At 34.7% G+C, this 16,222-nt stretch overlaps 1 protein-coding gene across 6 annotated transcripts in view; it reads right to left on the bottom strand.

Moving 5' to 3' along the window:
- The window catches only part of LOC113231250 (tyrosine-protein phosphatase non-receptor type 61F), a 125,249-nt gene that overhangs the window by 1,839 nt on the left and 107,188 nt on the right, over positions 1–16,222 (bottom strand). Inside the window, exons 8-9 of one of the 6 annotated variants that reach the window (XM_026465827.1) lie at positions 16,030–16,140; positions 12,576–13,548 (exon numbers count right to left, since the gene is read on the bottom strand). In XM_026465827.1, the coding sequence (XP_026321612.1) occupies positions 13,494–13,548; positions 16,030–16,140 (166 nt within the window). In that variant the 3' untranslated portion in view covers positions 12,576–13,493. Of the gene's footprint in view, positions 1–12,575; positions 13,549–14,656; positions 16,141–16,222 lie in introns of those variants that run through there. The other 5 variants (XM_026465890.1, XM_026465519.1, XM_026465603.1 and 2 more) reach the window with 5 other exon arrangements.

Below are 16,222 nucleotides of genomic sequence, written 5' to 3'. Positions count from 1 at the left end.
GTATGTCTTTTAGTAAGCAATAAGGCACAGCATTGTCTCGAGTGAATCGTAATTTTAAAGGTCAACATAATCTAGGTTGATCCAATGTATGTAGGCAACGACCAGAGAAATAAGCGACCATGTTTGTTTGACACTGCATCAGAAAGAGTAAGGATTGTCGAAACAGCAGGAATACTAACAAAATACGAAAACTTTTAAATATAAACTTAATGAAATGGCAAATTATTTGTTGCTTTAAAAGTATCGTAAACAGATTAAAGATGGACTCCCCTAACCTTTGTTACAAACAAGGAAGTAATTAAATCGGCAATAATTGGTTAATTCATAATACTTGTAAATATTTTAGAATTGTTTACGTAATTGTTTCTAAAACGATGACATCTTAATGGTCTTTCATGTTTAATAAATGCAATTTCTCTATTGTATTATAAGTTAGGGTTAAAAACTGTTAACAAAAAGTGCTAAGTTCGACTGCACTTTTTGTATCACCCTTTATGTGTAAATATATAATGTTGAGGGAACGAAACCCTTTTACGAATATTTATGGCATGAAGAAGCTCGAAACCTGTATTTTTGTAATTGATTTTGGCTGTAATGGCAAATTGCAATGTTATTTATGGTCTCAAAAGACCAGTCACCAAACCTTAAAATAAGTCCAGTTCACGGAAATTTTGAATTACAAGTAGTCGGCATCAAAATTAGCAGTGCGATCTCGTCTAACCGAAAATTTGATGTTACTTTTACTCATGTATTTTTGAATAAAATTCTCGATTAGGAGGTGAATTGGCAATGTTGTAGCGCTATCACCTCCACCTCGTATTAAAAGTGTTTGTTATTCAAAAATGTTCATATACATATTGAGAACTGCACTGAAGAGCACTAATAAATATTTGCTTTGTATATTATAATAAGACTGTCGCTTGTTATTAATCTCATAATGGCTTCCTGACTTGTAGGTTAGACCTTTTATTTTTTTTTAGTATATTCCTTTGGCAAAACGATTACAACAAACCCTAAAAAATACACATTTACACCAGTTACAGTACCTCTAGCAAATATTTGACCATTTTGGATGGTGTATTGTACAGCCCCCTTAGCCTTAGCTTCACGAGAAGTAACATTTTCGCTGTCGTTTGCAACTACTGTGAACGAAACTCTGATAGAGTTAGTCTACAATTTCTATTTACCAATAAAAGTTGAAATTTGTCTATCGGCATTTAAAACAAGAGCGTCTCGTTACACTGATTCTGAAGTTTAAAAAGTCTATATTGTTATAAATGTTTTACAAATCTTATCAGGATAGTTTTATCAAAACTTCCAGTGTTGATAAAACTATCCTGTTTATCTGTGCATTACATTGTAACTTCGTATACTGAACTAATTGCAATATTACTTGAATTAATTGAAGTTAATTAACCTGATGCGTCTAAAATTATTATGTATCGAGTTCCCCACAATTGTAAGCACACTTAAGTGTTGAGCCCACAGACCACATAAATACTGTTGAGTCCATATTAAGTAGTTTTGGGTATGCACTTAGGTGTGGCTAGGCGATTAAGTACTCCGTCAATACAAAAGATATTAAAAATCTTAACTATTACCTAAACTTGTTGGCTAAGGAGTAAATTTCGTCTCCTTAATAAAAATATAAACATGAACTATGTCATACTAAACATATGGGAGTAGTTTTAGTCCAAATTTCGGTTATATTGTAGTTGTCACCATACATTTATTTTTACTAAGGTTACTTAGCATTTTTGGTTATAGACGTTGAAGACTTTTAAATATATATATTGTGTTTATAAACGGAATTATTGTGACTCATAGTGCAGTCATTATTTTTTCTTTTCAAGGATAAAAAACATAATGTGTGTGAACTGTCATTTTAAAAATTCGAATGACCACTGTAATGTAATTTCAAAAGTCCAATGGTGTTACAAACATATCACTTGGTAAAGTGAAGAGAACTTTGTAATTGTAATTAGCGATGTTTGTTGACACAGGGAGACCTGTTAAAATATTTATATATGAATATATGTTATTTACGTATACTCGTGTTTTATTTCCCGGTGAAAAACAAGGAAAGCTTAATCGGTGAAGTCGGTTTGATGCAATAGATTGTTGGTCTGTAACGCTTCCAAGACATTCAGGGGGAATACATACCCATCACTAAAGGTGGTAATTATTACAACAGCAGATAATGTAATGCATTATTCTTACGCAATGTATAACTCGTTAATCATTATTGAATCACTGTCTAAACTGCTGTTCTCTTGTTATACTGCTATTCTGCTGTTGCGGTTGCATCGCGCGAACAAGCAGTGAGACAGAAAAAAACACAAAGCATCGGAATAACAGGTTTTCTGGCAACCGTTTACAATAACTGGTTGAAAAATCGCATACCAGCATAAATTCATCAATGACAAACAGCCTCATGTCTACATCACGAAAACTTAGTTCCTATATATTCCACTAGAGGGAAAGGAGTATCTTTATTCGACAAAACGCAAGTAGTAGTATTTCGAATATACTTGACGTCGCCTGTCTTCACGTTACTACCTGCGTACTCGCCTTAGAGGACGGAAAAGATAGTCTAAGGTACTCGCCAAGCGTCGCCGACGACCCGCCGCGCGCCGGATCCATGAAACCACTCCTGGTACAAAGGAATTCACGCGAATGCGCGAGAATTCTCCGGAAGACTCGAGACCCGTTTTTTGGCTATATCTAGTTACCGTTAGTGTACGTTACACAACTGAATATAAAGTTCATTGTGCTATGTACAATATTGCCATAAAAATTCGCTTCGAGTCTAACACACCTTGAGACAATAAATCTATGAAACTGTTGCATCTTCTAAACAAAGGAGAGACTAATTTTAAAATTTTGCGGTTAGAACAGACTAGTTCGCAACTTTTTCTGGGTGCGATTACACTTAAGCTAGGAGCTGCGGTTCTCGAGATAGAAAAATGGTGCTGCCGCCGGAATAAGCTTATTCCAGCTTGGGCAGTAACACATCATTATAAATTTAAAACGGCGTAACTATAATTAAATCTAGTATTTCACAAGAACCGATTAATCACGATTTTTTAATGCAACAGATCTAAGGTAGGTGCTGTGGTTCTCAAGATTGTGTAAGGCTCGGCGCCCACTGCCGGGGCGGCTCGGCAGCGCAGGGGATCCTTCGGAATCCGTATATGCACGTGCACACTAACAGCAATTACAGCGACATTCTTAAAGATTGTGTTACGACTATGTTATGTGATGTGGTGTGGTGCTTAGACTAAGCACCTTAGCCTCAATTATTTATATTGCGGCGGGACGGAATGGAGGCGGATTATTGTAACGATATTGTACATACATAACAAGATAAATCTTCCTTAAGATTTTGGTTCGTATCTAGTTTGTACGATACACATTTGAACATAAAGTTCATTATGCTATGTACCAATACCGTTCAAAAATCGCTTCCATTCCTTTCCGCCGCAATATAAATTGAGCCTTAGGCATCGGGGGCATAGCACGATGCCTAAGGCCTCTCTTCAGATCAATCCTACCGTACGTGCCCATTAGCATTAACGCATTCGGCGTCCGAAGCAACCCGAAGGTTGCCGAAACATCTCAAAGTTGCCGAAGCATTCGGGAGGCGGGCGGCCAGCTCGATATCACTAAGAACGCACCCGCAGCTTTACAACCATTATCATCGAAATTTCAACTGTAATGACTTTCGTCATCAAAATATCCTCTGCCGAACCATCCCGTCATTGGCCGTCGGCTTTAATGGTGCCTCTGGATGAGCTTAATTATACAAACAGACACTAAAAGACTACAACTTTTGTACGGCGGACAGAGTAACTTAAAACGGTCACACTAGATAAGGGAGTGACGCGAGTGAAACGGTGGAATTAATAATAAAACTTTTAGCTTTTGAAATATTTAATGTACTATTGGATTATGTCATAACTTTACAATATTTAATTAACTAATAATGTAATAAACATACAAAAGGAAAAAAAAATGCAATTGCAATGCATTATACAGAAAAAAAGGGGTAATGAACAGAAGCAAATCTTTGATTACTCAAGTTACGTACAGCTGTCTGTCGATTAACTCATTTATACATAATAGAAAAGGAAACACTACGGTGGTACTTAATAAATGAAACTAATTAAAAATACTGGTTACATCAACTTGTTACTGTGATATTTTTACATAAATGTAATGCAAAATAGCAATGGTTTCATAATTAATACCGATAAAAAATTACTATGGAAAAAAAAAGACGTTTTTATAAAAAATAGTTGGATCGTAAATCGTCACCTTTTAATCGGCTAATGTAGGTTATGACTAGTATTTCATAGCAATGTAAATACCAATCAAATGTTTAAATCATTACAAATTTGTTGTTAAACGTCCAAAAGCATGATGATCTAAATAATCTATTCTTTTTTTTTATTGTTATCAATTAATATGATAAGTATCATTACGTGGTGTACACATTTTTTTACTAGTTATAGAATTTTTATTGAATTGTTGATAAATGCCAATCAAATATTTGAATCATCTGCTACTAAAAGGTAGTCGAGTGGAGACATGTGTTGCGGGATCGGCCGGCGCTCAGTTCTATTCAAAGAGTCCGAAAGGCAAAACCAGTAAATTACTTACTACACTACTACTTATATAAGTGCTTTTACGACATAGTATAATTAAGAATTTGTGGTCAGTTTCTGCAAAAATAAAATATTCATCATGGTATTATTTCACGCCCACGAGGAGCGCTCCTATACTATGTTGCAACAGCTTGTTATTTAATTACATAATATACCAGAAAAATCTAGAACACTTGCAAATTATACACAGTCCTAAACTGCAGTTATTGTTACATAATAACACATCACCTTTGTTAGGAACGACGATGTTTTGAACGACGATGTTTTATACGATTATTACACCGGTGCACGTAATATAATAGTCGTACGTAGTACTGGTTCCGTAAAATCAGTTTGCGGAAGTTATAAAAAGAAAGTAGAAAACTAACCCTCAAAGGCAGTATTGTGTACGAGTCGTCACGTTTTGCAATGGGAAACTATATACAACTACAAGAAATAAAACGAAATGAAATGATTATCTGAAGTCAATGGATTTCGCACAAGATGGTGGTTTATAAAAGGAAATGTAACGATATATGTCTACAGTAGAAAAATTAAGAAATAAGGTATTATTTCAATAGTTGTATAATAATTCACGTATCCTGTAGTGATCACTAACACTGAACTAATATAAGGCTGGCTCTGCCTTAACTACATATAACTAAGGCGGAATCGACAGCAGGCTAGCAAAACGCTGTCTATGTAATGGTATATATTTACTCTGTTTATTGATATGAATAGATTATAGGCCTTAGATTTTATAATCTAGGGCAATGGACCGATAGCTAGATTATCCTATAATAGACTAGACTACTTTATGGATATCGATAGTTACGAACGGGGCAATTGCTACTAGAAGAAAATGTTCAGCGCACGCAGTATGTCTCAAATATGTGATATTACTAAAAATGTTAGGTATACTGACAAAAGTAATTTAACAAAAATAGTCATTTTGGTGAAAATTAATTATTACAATATACCGCTAAGCTGTAATACTTTATTATTATGTATACATTTCACTTTTGAAACTGGTCAATATACTAATTGCAGTAATTATTTTTAGGCGTTAAAAGAGGTACATTTCTTTTAACTTGGTAATTTAACGGACAACATTTACTCATTTAGATCTCATATCCAAAATAAAACAAATAAAATGTTTAGCGCTTTTAAAAAGTGCTGTAAATTGTAAAATGGTGGTAGAATAAGTTCGCCACTTGAGTGGGTTATTCCTTGTATACATATACATACAAATACCTGTAACGGTAACATTGCAATAAAAAACTTTTTCGTTCCTTTGAAATTGTGATTGCATCATGAAAAAATATTCGTATAGAAAAATGTAGTTTACAGAAAAAGTTTCTTCTAAAAAAATTTCGACAACTTGAAATTTGACGGTAACAATATCTATGTATGTTTGATGGTCAAATACGATTACTTTGGAGTGATTAGTACCTAAAATTTTCAATTCACGTGTTAATAGTTACTATATAGGGTGATATGTATACATATGAAAACAAACCTGTTGCAATATCTCAAACACAATGTGCACATAATCATAATCAGTTACCATATACATCATTTGATATTATAGTGATGATAAATAATTTCACTTGAAAACAGACACCACGCCCTGTCCACGTCAAGGCGTGTAATTCAACGAAAAGCAATTTAATGCGCAACGTCAACATAGCCAGTTTTCGGTTTGAAGGTCTAGTTCATGGGGGCTACACTCGGTCTCCGTCCGAAACAATTACTGTCAAATAAGTAATATTCGACAAAATTAAAAGACAAGTATCCGGTATGAAGCTTCATTCGCATCATGCGTCTTTTCATTTGGTCAAGTATTGCCTATTTGGCAGTAATAGTTTCGGACGGATGTCAGACGGAGATCGAGAGTAGACCCCCCTGAATGGGCTCCGAAGATTTATAGGGCTTCAAGTCAGAGGACTGATATTATATCTTCATGTAATATTAGTCCGTCGTTCGATCCTTCGATCGAAACGACGACACATAACATTATAAATATACTAATGCAAAAAAGTTACTCTTTCTGAGATCCTTAATTTAAAAGTCTCATCAGTTTCATTGTTTTTTCTTTTCATGTGGTATCACCAACAAAAAGTTGCATAACACAATAGTAGGGCTAGCACGACAGGGCGCTACTTGCGCAAGAGCGACAAAGCGCGAGATACTGCTATTCTCGCATAGTAATCCCGCGCTTTACGTCGCCCTCGCTCTAGTTGCGCCCTATCGTACTAGCCCTACAGTTTAGCTATAAATGAATTATTAAACGTAACGCGACTTCAAACGTCAAAGCTCACATTCACTGTGCGAATTCTAAAATATATACGCAACGATAAAGTTTTCCTAATACGTATGTCATGGCATTTAGAATAAAAAAAACCTTAGAAGAAAACTTCTTCCTGTAAACTACTTCCAAATCAAAATGTGCAATGACAAATTTATTATTTGTAACTTATATACAGATATCAAATTTATAACATACAGGTGATATAACGATACACATATGTTTAACAGAAATATGTTATTGTCATCAGTCTTAAAGCAGTGAACATTGCCTATTTATGTAAATATAGCATATATATGTCGTGATACTATTATACTATTGAATTTATTCTTTGCTTTTATACGTTATTTGTAAATTACCTACTATATTCAATAAAACTGATTATAATGACATTTTAGAAAAAAATAAATGTAAAAGTATAAACTTAAGCGTTGGTTCATTTATCTTTATCACAATTAAATGACAACCTTACAAAATATAAATTCTAATTTATTTTTTAATAAACATATGTAAAGGTATACCAAGGGTAAAGCGAAAACCCAAACCCTCTACGTGTCATATCCTGTAGATATGTAGCACTATACTCGTACAAGTTCCCTATTTCGACCAAATTCACTTAGAATACAGATAGCAACTCACAACAATTGATCATTGGAATTGCCAAGTTATTCCTATGATTGAAAAAGTGCCTGTCATTTCGAAGTGAGAAGCTTTGACAATAGTTTTACGCGACCTTGATAGACTTCGTTTCCAAGCCTACGCTTTATTCTAAAAGTTGTAGGAAATTTAAATAATTATCGGCTGGAGAGAGCTGTTTACCAAGTGTCATCATATCAAATTTAAGGCATATTATACATACGATTTTATTTATTTTATAATAATAATAATTCGCTTATTTGCTTAAATCTTGGTATAACAGAAAATGTAACAAGAGACAGTGGCAGTAAGTACAAACACGTTTCGCATATACACACATCTGTAGGACTAGCACTACAGAGAGCGACTTGAACGATAGTGACATAAAGCGCGAGATACTGCTGTTCTCGCATAGTGATCTCACGCTTTATGTCGCTCTCGCGCATTTCGCGCCCTGTCGTGCCAGTCCTACAAAAATTTCTAGGAATCAAGCACGTTTTTGTCAATTACTGATAATCAGGTTCTTTCATGTATTTTTTCTTTTTTAAATTCAAATTATAAAATTGACCAAAAAATCCATCGGTGTTAAAAAAAAATTAAAAAGCTAATAATAAGCTAGTAATTGGCAAAAACATGCTTGATCCCTAGACACGTTGTATTAAATAGCCTGCAATCAGAATGTAATTTTTCAATACAAATTATTATTTCCTTAAGGCGGCCGCTAGGCTTGGGCCAGTGTCAGTTTCGATGTCACAAGTTACAAATTAAACATGTCAACGGTAAAATTTTACATCTTCCAACTACATACTAAGCAAAGACTTGTTCGGTCCAACGCAAAATTCATTCAATAACCGTCAATCCGTCTAATAACCGCTAAAATGTTATGATACCCGGCAATTTGTCCCATAATCGCACGGAGTCTTCCAACGCTGACGTTGGCAGAACCGTAGCACGCAAAACGATGGACACAATCCACGTATAACTTGACTTATTTTCTGTCAAATATTTCATTTATGTCATAGAAGTTATTTTCTAATAAGCCTAATAAATCAATCTCAAGTGGTATTTTATATTATTATACGTCCAATTATGAGTAAATGAGTAATTGTCAATTACAAGTCTATTCGGGTTTATGCAGGCTGCTTCACATCACTGGCTTTCTCAAAAAAAAAAGTGTTTTCGTACAAAAATATAAATTTCGTATATACATATATAATGATGCTAGTGGCAACGCCCAAGGCTCTGAACCAAGGATCTGCATGTTTCATCCGATGGAGTTCCACAAATTGCCCTAATGCATTTCTTTTGTTCTACAGAAGCTCTGTTTCGATTTGTACTATTACCCCATACTTTTAATATGTGGTATAAGTACAGATCGGTTAACGTGACGAAACCTATTTTAAATTAAGACCTTATACTACGTTAAATTTCTAATAAGTAAGGAAAAACGGTCTGCGTTTGGGTGGTTGAAGTTTTCAGCTCCTACTTAAATTACTGAACTAATTTTTAAAGAAGCACGTGACGGTTAATTCTTATAATAATTGCTAACGTAATTACTTACTTTACGATTTCTTAGAGGTAACTCTTAACAATTAATATTCTACACATCTACTCGGATCCACTAATAATCTCTTCTAATAATACAATAACATATAAAGCAGAGCGTTTTGCAATTCGCTTTCAAAACACGACTCGAATGCAAACGATACGAACGAAACGAAACTAGCTGGTGGTATTGAGGCGAGCAGGGTGTATTAGATATAAACATGACTATCGCCATTAGCTTAGACCTTGTCCAGAATGAGCGAATTCGCCGCGTATTCTCTCGCGGTTCAACTCATTTCTAATGTAAAAAAAGAAAAAAAAACTAAGATATTACTATATACGTGCACTCGCTGTGAAGTTCGCGCGTAGACGTAACTATGCAGTTCCGTTATTAGTATATCGACTAGCGCCAGTCACGCGCGAGGTCTGAGTCGTATGGCAAGCGATGTATAAGCGACCTGTACTGACCGCACCTCGCCTGCGCTCGAGACGATACGCAGCGAATTCGCTCCTTCTGGACAAGGTCTTAAATGTAATAGTTACCTAACATATAAGTACCAAACATGCAACATTGTAGAGCCAATATATTACGAAAAAGCGACACATGCGTTGCTATGGAGAGTCATTTTGATGCTGTGACGACACAAAACTCGAGCATACCGAAACTCAACAAGCCGTATCCCACACTGAGCTTTGATCAAAGACGTTTTAATAAATCCGTGCGCACAGCTCAGTACCACAATACGGGCATAGATCGACGAGCGAATTTCGAACATGCAATGGAATTTTGTAACCGTGACTAACATTAAAATAACTTCGGCGAGGGATCAGTTCCCTAAACCATAGATCACTTTGAGGTTACCGTATTCCTTTCATGTGCCGAGCTGCCAAATCGAATACAGCCAGTATGGATTTTCTAGCACTGCACACAAAAAGAACGTAAACTCACAGGACAATGGCGAAATCGCCATTTTTTTTGTATAATTTTTATAATAATACTAATCTACCGTTCATAGTTATTTTTACTTGACATTGGCAAATTCATTGATTATTTCGATGGGGCATAACATTTAAAAGAAGAAGAAAAGAACGTCGTCTGAGAAGACCGTAATCCAATCGCTCGGGCGAGTAAGTGAAGTACACATTCTAACTCTTGATCAGTAAAGATAGCACATGTAATAACGTAATTCTTGTCTCTCTGTAGATATAATAGCAACGAGATGGGAAATAAATTACTTAAAACATTCAGGCCTGTAGGAACTATACCACCCGTTGGGGAATTACGAAATGCTGTTCGCTAAGAAGAAAAAACGAGAAAAAATGTGTAGTTACTGTAAAAAAATATTGTCTCTGTTTTTGTGTGTAATCCTTCGTAATAAGACATTTTTTTTTCTCTAGATACTAATTTTACTCCCTTTTTTCCGCTACAAATCTATAACAAAATAAATTTTTTTCGTTTTTTTTTATGCACTCCAAATTACACGGGATGCATTTTGTTTTTTGTAAAAAAAACTTAAGCTATTTCTGTTATATTAATATTCTACAATTCAAATAATAAGACGTAAGTAAATTATGCACAGTTCTTATCTCTTCTTAGTTATATTACGTTAAGGTAAAGCCAGCCGGTTTTAACAAGAAAACACAGTGCGTACGCACGGCGATAGTAAGTGTTGTGTTTCAAAGCACAATATACTTTATCTATTACAATAAAATTTTAATAAAAAAATTTTAATTTATCAAAAGTAACGTGTAAAAGGCGCGAGTAAAAACCGTAACAATCAAACCTATTGCAATATAGAAATGAGTTTTTAATTTAAACATACTAGACTATTCCTTGTAATTTTATTAAAATGCTTATTGTAATCACCACACTTGTCGTAGTAAGTCGTTCGGACGTCCGCGCCGCCATTCGGCCATCGTCTCGGATCGGATATTAAATCTGGCTTTCTTGCCTTGAGAGTCCTCCGGCCGTCGACGCGTCCATTCGGACTTCGACGCTGCTATACGGGCACTGACGGTAGCGATCAGCCGTCGTCGGCTGCGTACGGTCGCGATCGGAAATTAGCATGAAGGAGATTTGTTGCCGACCTGTGTCGGGCCGCGTAGTCCGACCTGACACCTACACATAAGCTTTTTCGAATCGACTTAATTCCATGTCTATAAATGTGGCGACTCCTTAGAGGGGTCTATTTATTTTTTTTAGAAAAATCGGTTTTTGAAATTTTTTTACATTCCTAACAATAGTGATGTTCTGATACAGTGATGTATATAGGTTTCAGCCTAGTTTCAAGTCTACATCTTACAAATCACTTACTTAGCGCTTAAATATAGTTTATATTTACAAGGAGACGACGTTATGAAAATGTATGACGTAACTATTTTGTCACCTTGTGTTTAATTTGAAACAGTCTCAGTAACTTGTCCTTTCATAGAGATGTATACATTTTGCATTATTGGCTATTTAAAGGGAAGGCTCGGGCCTCCGCTTTAATACACACAATATGAAGGAGACGTTACCCCTGTCAACAAGGCTTTGTTCTGTTCATTGTTTTCATCACATCGCTGTACAATTATGAAAAAGACAAATAAATTAAGATTTGGTCGTGAAATGTTAATATCACCAAAACAATAGGGCGATATTGTGTTACACGATTCCTTAGAGGCATCACGGAAAGCTCCACGGTCTTATTTTGTAAATATATGTAGATAAACTTTGAAGTGGTAAACCAAGTGTCAGTTGCCAGCTCTCTTAATATTTTACAGGAAATTACACGGTAATATTATTTTTCTGTGGTAATATCAATATTTCAAAATAGTAATGAGATGTCTATTTGCAGTATGAAATTGTCTACTATTTTAGTCGCGTAAAGCATTTTAAATCTTTCCACTTGAGGGATTTTTTGTTACACAATAACGTCCTAACAAAATAGTAAATCTAAGTTAAACAAAAATTTACTAATTTTTGGACCAACTCTGTTGTGGCCAAGTCCAAATTATAAACCAAAGAAGAATTCCAACACAAACAATCTTTAAGTTAAACAAAAATTTTACTAATTATTGGACCAGCTCTGTTGTGGCCAAGTCAAAATAATAAATCAAGGAAGAATTCCAACACAAACAATATCCAAGTTAAACAAAAATTTTACTAATTATTGGACCAATTCTGTTGTGGCCAAGTCAAAATAATAAATCAAAGAAAAATTCCAACACAAACAATCTCTTATAGAATCTGAAAGATTGACTGAAATTAAAGTTTTGGCCTAAAATAAACTCTGCGGTGATCAAGGTGTAATATAAAAAAATCAGCTAAAGAATTTTGACTCAAAAATATCAAATTCAGATTAATTTAAATTCATTTAACAAAACCGACTTGTGAAAATTAATTCATAATTTTACAAAGAAAAATATTAATAACATTTTCACGGAGAAATCTTATTAAGCAACTCATTTGTACTAATAGAAATAATTCAAAGAATAGACTAATATTTGTCAACCATTTTTAATCCCCACCCTTCCGTGACATTCGTTAAGCAAATGGGGTGCCTGATACTCGTGATTTTTCATTAGCATTGTTCTAAGAGCCTATCAAGCATTCAAATTTGAAATTGCGTAATTAATTTCGACTGGTACAATTATATACTACGAGCAATGAGTGAATGAAGAATGGCTACTGGAAGAACAACTTAAGTCGCCCCGTTGACTCTAAAATTATAATTTTATAAAATAAATGTCTGAAATTCCTGAAACTGGTTTTCAGACTTCAGAACAACGACATCTTCTTAATTTTGAGACATTATTAAGAGCTAAACAAAAATTAGTTGCGATTCTATCAAGCGCTAGATTGTACAAACAAAATCTACCCATCATTGAATGAGTACAGCAACCATATTGTAAGGTCTTCTAAAGCCTGGGTCAGCTTAAATAAACAAGTCTGAAGTGTAACAAAATATAAAAATAGACCTCTCCTCTATTATGATTATCGATGTTACCCCTCGTACCCTGATTTCAATCATAATTCTTACAAAACTTCCCCTCACTACCATCATTTAGGGCCGCTGTAGTTTAAATAGAATGGTACGGATTATCTAATATTAATTTATGTACAGACCCGTGATCCGAAGTATGACTTGCAGATATATTAAAACTTATGAACTTGAGGGATATCGGTTGCTAAGGGTTGAAAGACGTAGTCCGTACAAAAAAGAACACTTTACATCATAAAGGTATCGGCGTCAGGGTGGCGGAGCACTACGTTGTTAAATATTGACTTGCCGTCGAAATGATAGAAGAAAACTATATTTTAATATTCTAAACTGAACTAATTTCCAATAGCCAGAACTGATTAATTTTCACCTACATCAATCTTCGTGTTGTAATGAGTCCTCCTTATTTTGTTGTTGGCTTGTTTTTAACCTGAAACGAAAATCGTCGTTCAAAATCGCGGCCTAGCGCAATTAAAAAACGTTGTGTTTATGCGACGACGTTAGAGTTGGTAATTTGTTTAACTGGATATTTACCAATAGATCATGTTGTAATGTTTGCTAATCATTACATTGCAATTTAAACAACTACTCGTAGTTTGACGTTGGTCAAAGGATATAATTTTTTTTTATGATCGTCGCGATATCCTCCTGCAAACACACCAGCTGCTGCACAAATTTAGCTACCAAATTTCACAGAGATGTTTCAGAATTGCAAAACCTACTTAGTGTGCCCTCTTGAATAAGTTTCTAATAGATAAATGGTTTTTTTTTTATAAATAGAACAAGTTTATGTAAGTCGATTATAAATGTCTTTTCATTATTGTTTATTTGTTTTCTTATTTCGACTTAGTACCTATTTGAAATGTATTTGTAAAATCATTATAAAAGTGAAAAACAATAAGTAAATTTTAAGAAGGCACAGTATGTACAACACATGGACAAATATAGCGTAAGGTTATTATGTAATGATCTATGATCGGAATTGACGGAGTAAATTTAGCTAAACTAAAGAATAACGTGGACATTCCATTCTAAGAATCTCGGGACTTCTCGGAACTGATTATATTAGAATATGCGTATTATTTATTGAAATTTGAGTACTATTGGCATTGACTTACAAATAAATGGACGACGGGTCTAATACAAAAACCACGAAAAAAATGTCCCAAGTCAACCTATTTAAACGTAGTGACATGTAAAGGAATATGAAAAAGCTAAAACGTTGAATTTAAATTGTCATGTCATCGCAGTACTGTCTAATTTTGCTTGCTTCGCTGTCAGTCGAACAAACGAAGACTAAAGCGTGAATGACGCTCTGTATACGATTTTAACGCCCTATAAGTTCGGACACTTTTTAGCGCGAACCCGACGTCCAAATAATTGTAAGTTAATGACTATTGGTGACAAATTATTCGCTACAAACTATTGTCTCAAAAATGAGTTTCTATAGGTACTTACGTATTTAAATAATTTAGCCATTTAAAACATGAACAACAACCAGAGGAACAACCTATATTTTGGACTGTTTAGAAAATAGACAGTAAAAAAAGAAATTTTATACGCATTGATGACTATATGGATTATGTCCATACTAAGAAAACGTTCATACTTTAGGTGGGTTAACTGCCTCAATTCCGATCACTGGTAATGATGTATCTGTTTTTGAAATAACTTATTAGAGTCGGTTCCATTTTGATAAACCCGAGTCAAGGCTAGCAAAGCAGCCCCGAGAAGCAAATGGGTACTCGGTAAGCAGACAGCCTCGAATGGGCTGGCTGCTCGGTCAGCCCGAACCCGGTTACACACAGTCAATTTAGTTAAAAATTGGCTGCTTGAGATTGATCTACATTGATAAGCTCATACATTTATGTCATTAATAAGTAACAGAAGAAAAAAGTGAAAAGTTGCAGTTGTTTGTGTTGTTGAAGAGTTCTGTTGATTTGTAATGCCTTTTTTAGAAGTAATCAAAACAGGACTCGGAAGGGCAGACAGGAAGCCTTACCCCTCACTGAGATTTTCTGTTAACACTATGTATCAAACGAAGTAGTTGATTATAAAGGCCAGAAGGGTGTAAAAAGTACTTAAACATGATTAGTATAAGTTAAATATTTACCTAATACTTACAATGGACGAATTACCACAAAGTATGTTACTTCAGTCCAAAGTCTGCTATATAAGTTATTACAAAAGCTTTAAAAAACCGTCGTCATTAAATTTAGCATTCTTACCGTTTGCGCAATATATTTTAAATTACATTGTTAATTGATTTTTTTCGTAAAAAATAATTGTAAAATTACGTGTACATTAATCGCAGGCCGTGCCGATGCCGTGGCCAACGCGTGACTTGCATTAATTGATTGCAATTAAAAATAAATGTTCTTCATTGATGTAATACAAAAATAAATGTTCGAGCCATCTTTAAAGATTTTACATTGCATAGTCGTTACCAAAATTAAGTTTCAATAGAAATGTTGAACGTTTAATTGTGATGTTCATCACAATTAAACATGTATTGTTTTTAAACAAACATTAAACCGAGAACAAGGTCTAAAACAGAATATAAACATATAAAAACGCATATTCCATTCTTGTGACTTATGTAATCCATTGTGGAATTTGTTTATAAAAATCAGTATTTAGAGTTCATTCTCGGTTTTAGTGGCTCGGATTCTAATAATATTATTGAAATCAACTAAATATGTGGGTTGAGTGCTACCCGCCGGCAATGGCAACACTGGCCTAGTTTTTTCAGCCTTAACGAATGGACTGGTGTCCTATAGGTATACAAGATTAACATTATTTGACGTCGCAATTATCGACTTGAAAACTGTTCGATTAGTGCTTGACGTACGTGTAGATTAATATGCCGGCAAGTAGCACGCCGAATGTTAGAAGAGGTTTGTAGAGAGACCTCTTAAACGCGTGCCATCGCTCTGCATCCCGTGCTCGTCGCTTCATAGCTGACACACGGTCTGCCAACTCGCGCGTGCGCCGGCGACGCAACTCCGTCGCGGTTTCGCTGCTGAAACATAACATTATTTCGTTAAACAATTACCTTTTCTTAATATTTTCCATTTCATTGTGCACACGACATTGTGTGTAAA

Source organism: Hyposmocoma kahamanoa, unplaced genomic scaffold (assembly GCF_003589595.1).
Source record: "Hyposmocoma kahamanoa isolate Upper Pololo Valley unplaced genomic scaffold, ASM358959v1 100021, whole genome shotgun sequence".
Taxonomy (NCBI): domain Eukaryota; kingdom Metazoa; phylum Arthropoda; class Insecta; order Lepidoptera; family Cosmopterigidae; genus Hyposmocoma; species Hyposmocoma kahamanoa.
Note: the sequence above shows the minus strand (reverse complement) of the source record. Positions and strands in the feature narration are given on the sequence as shown.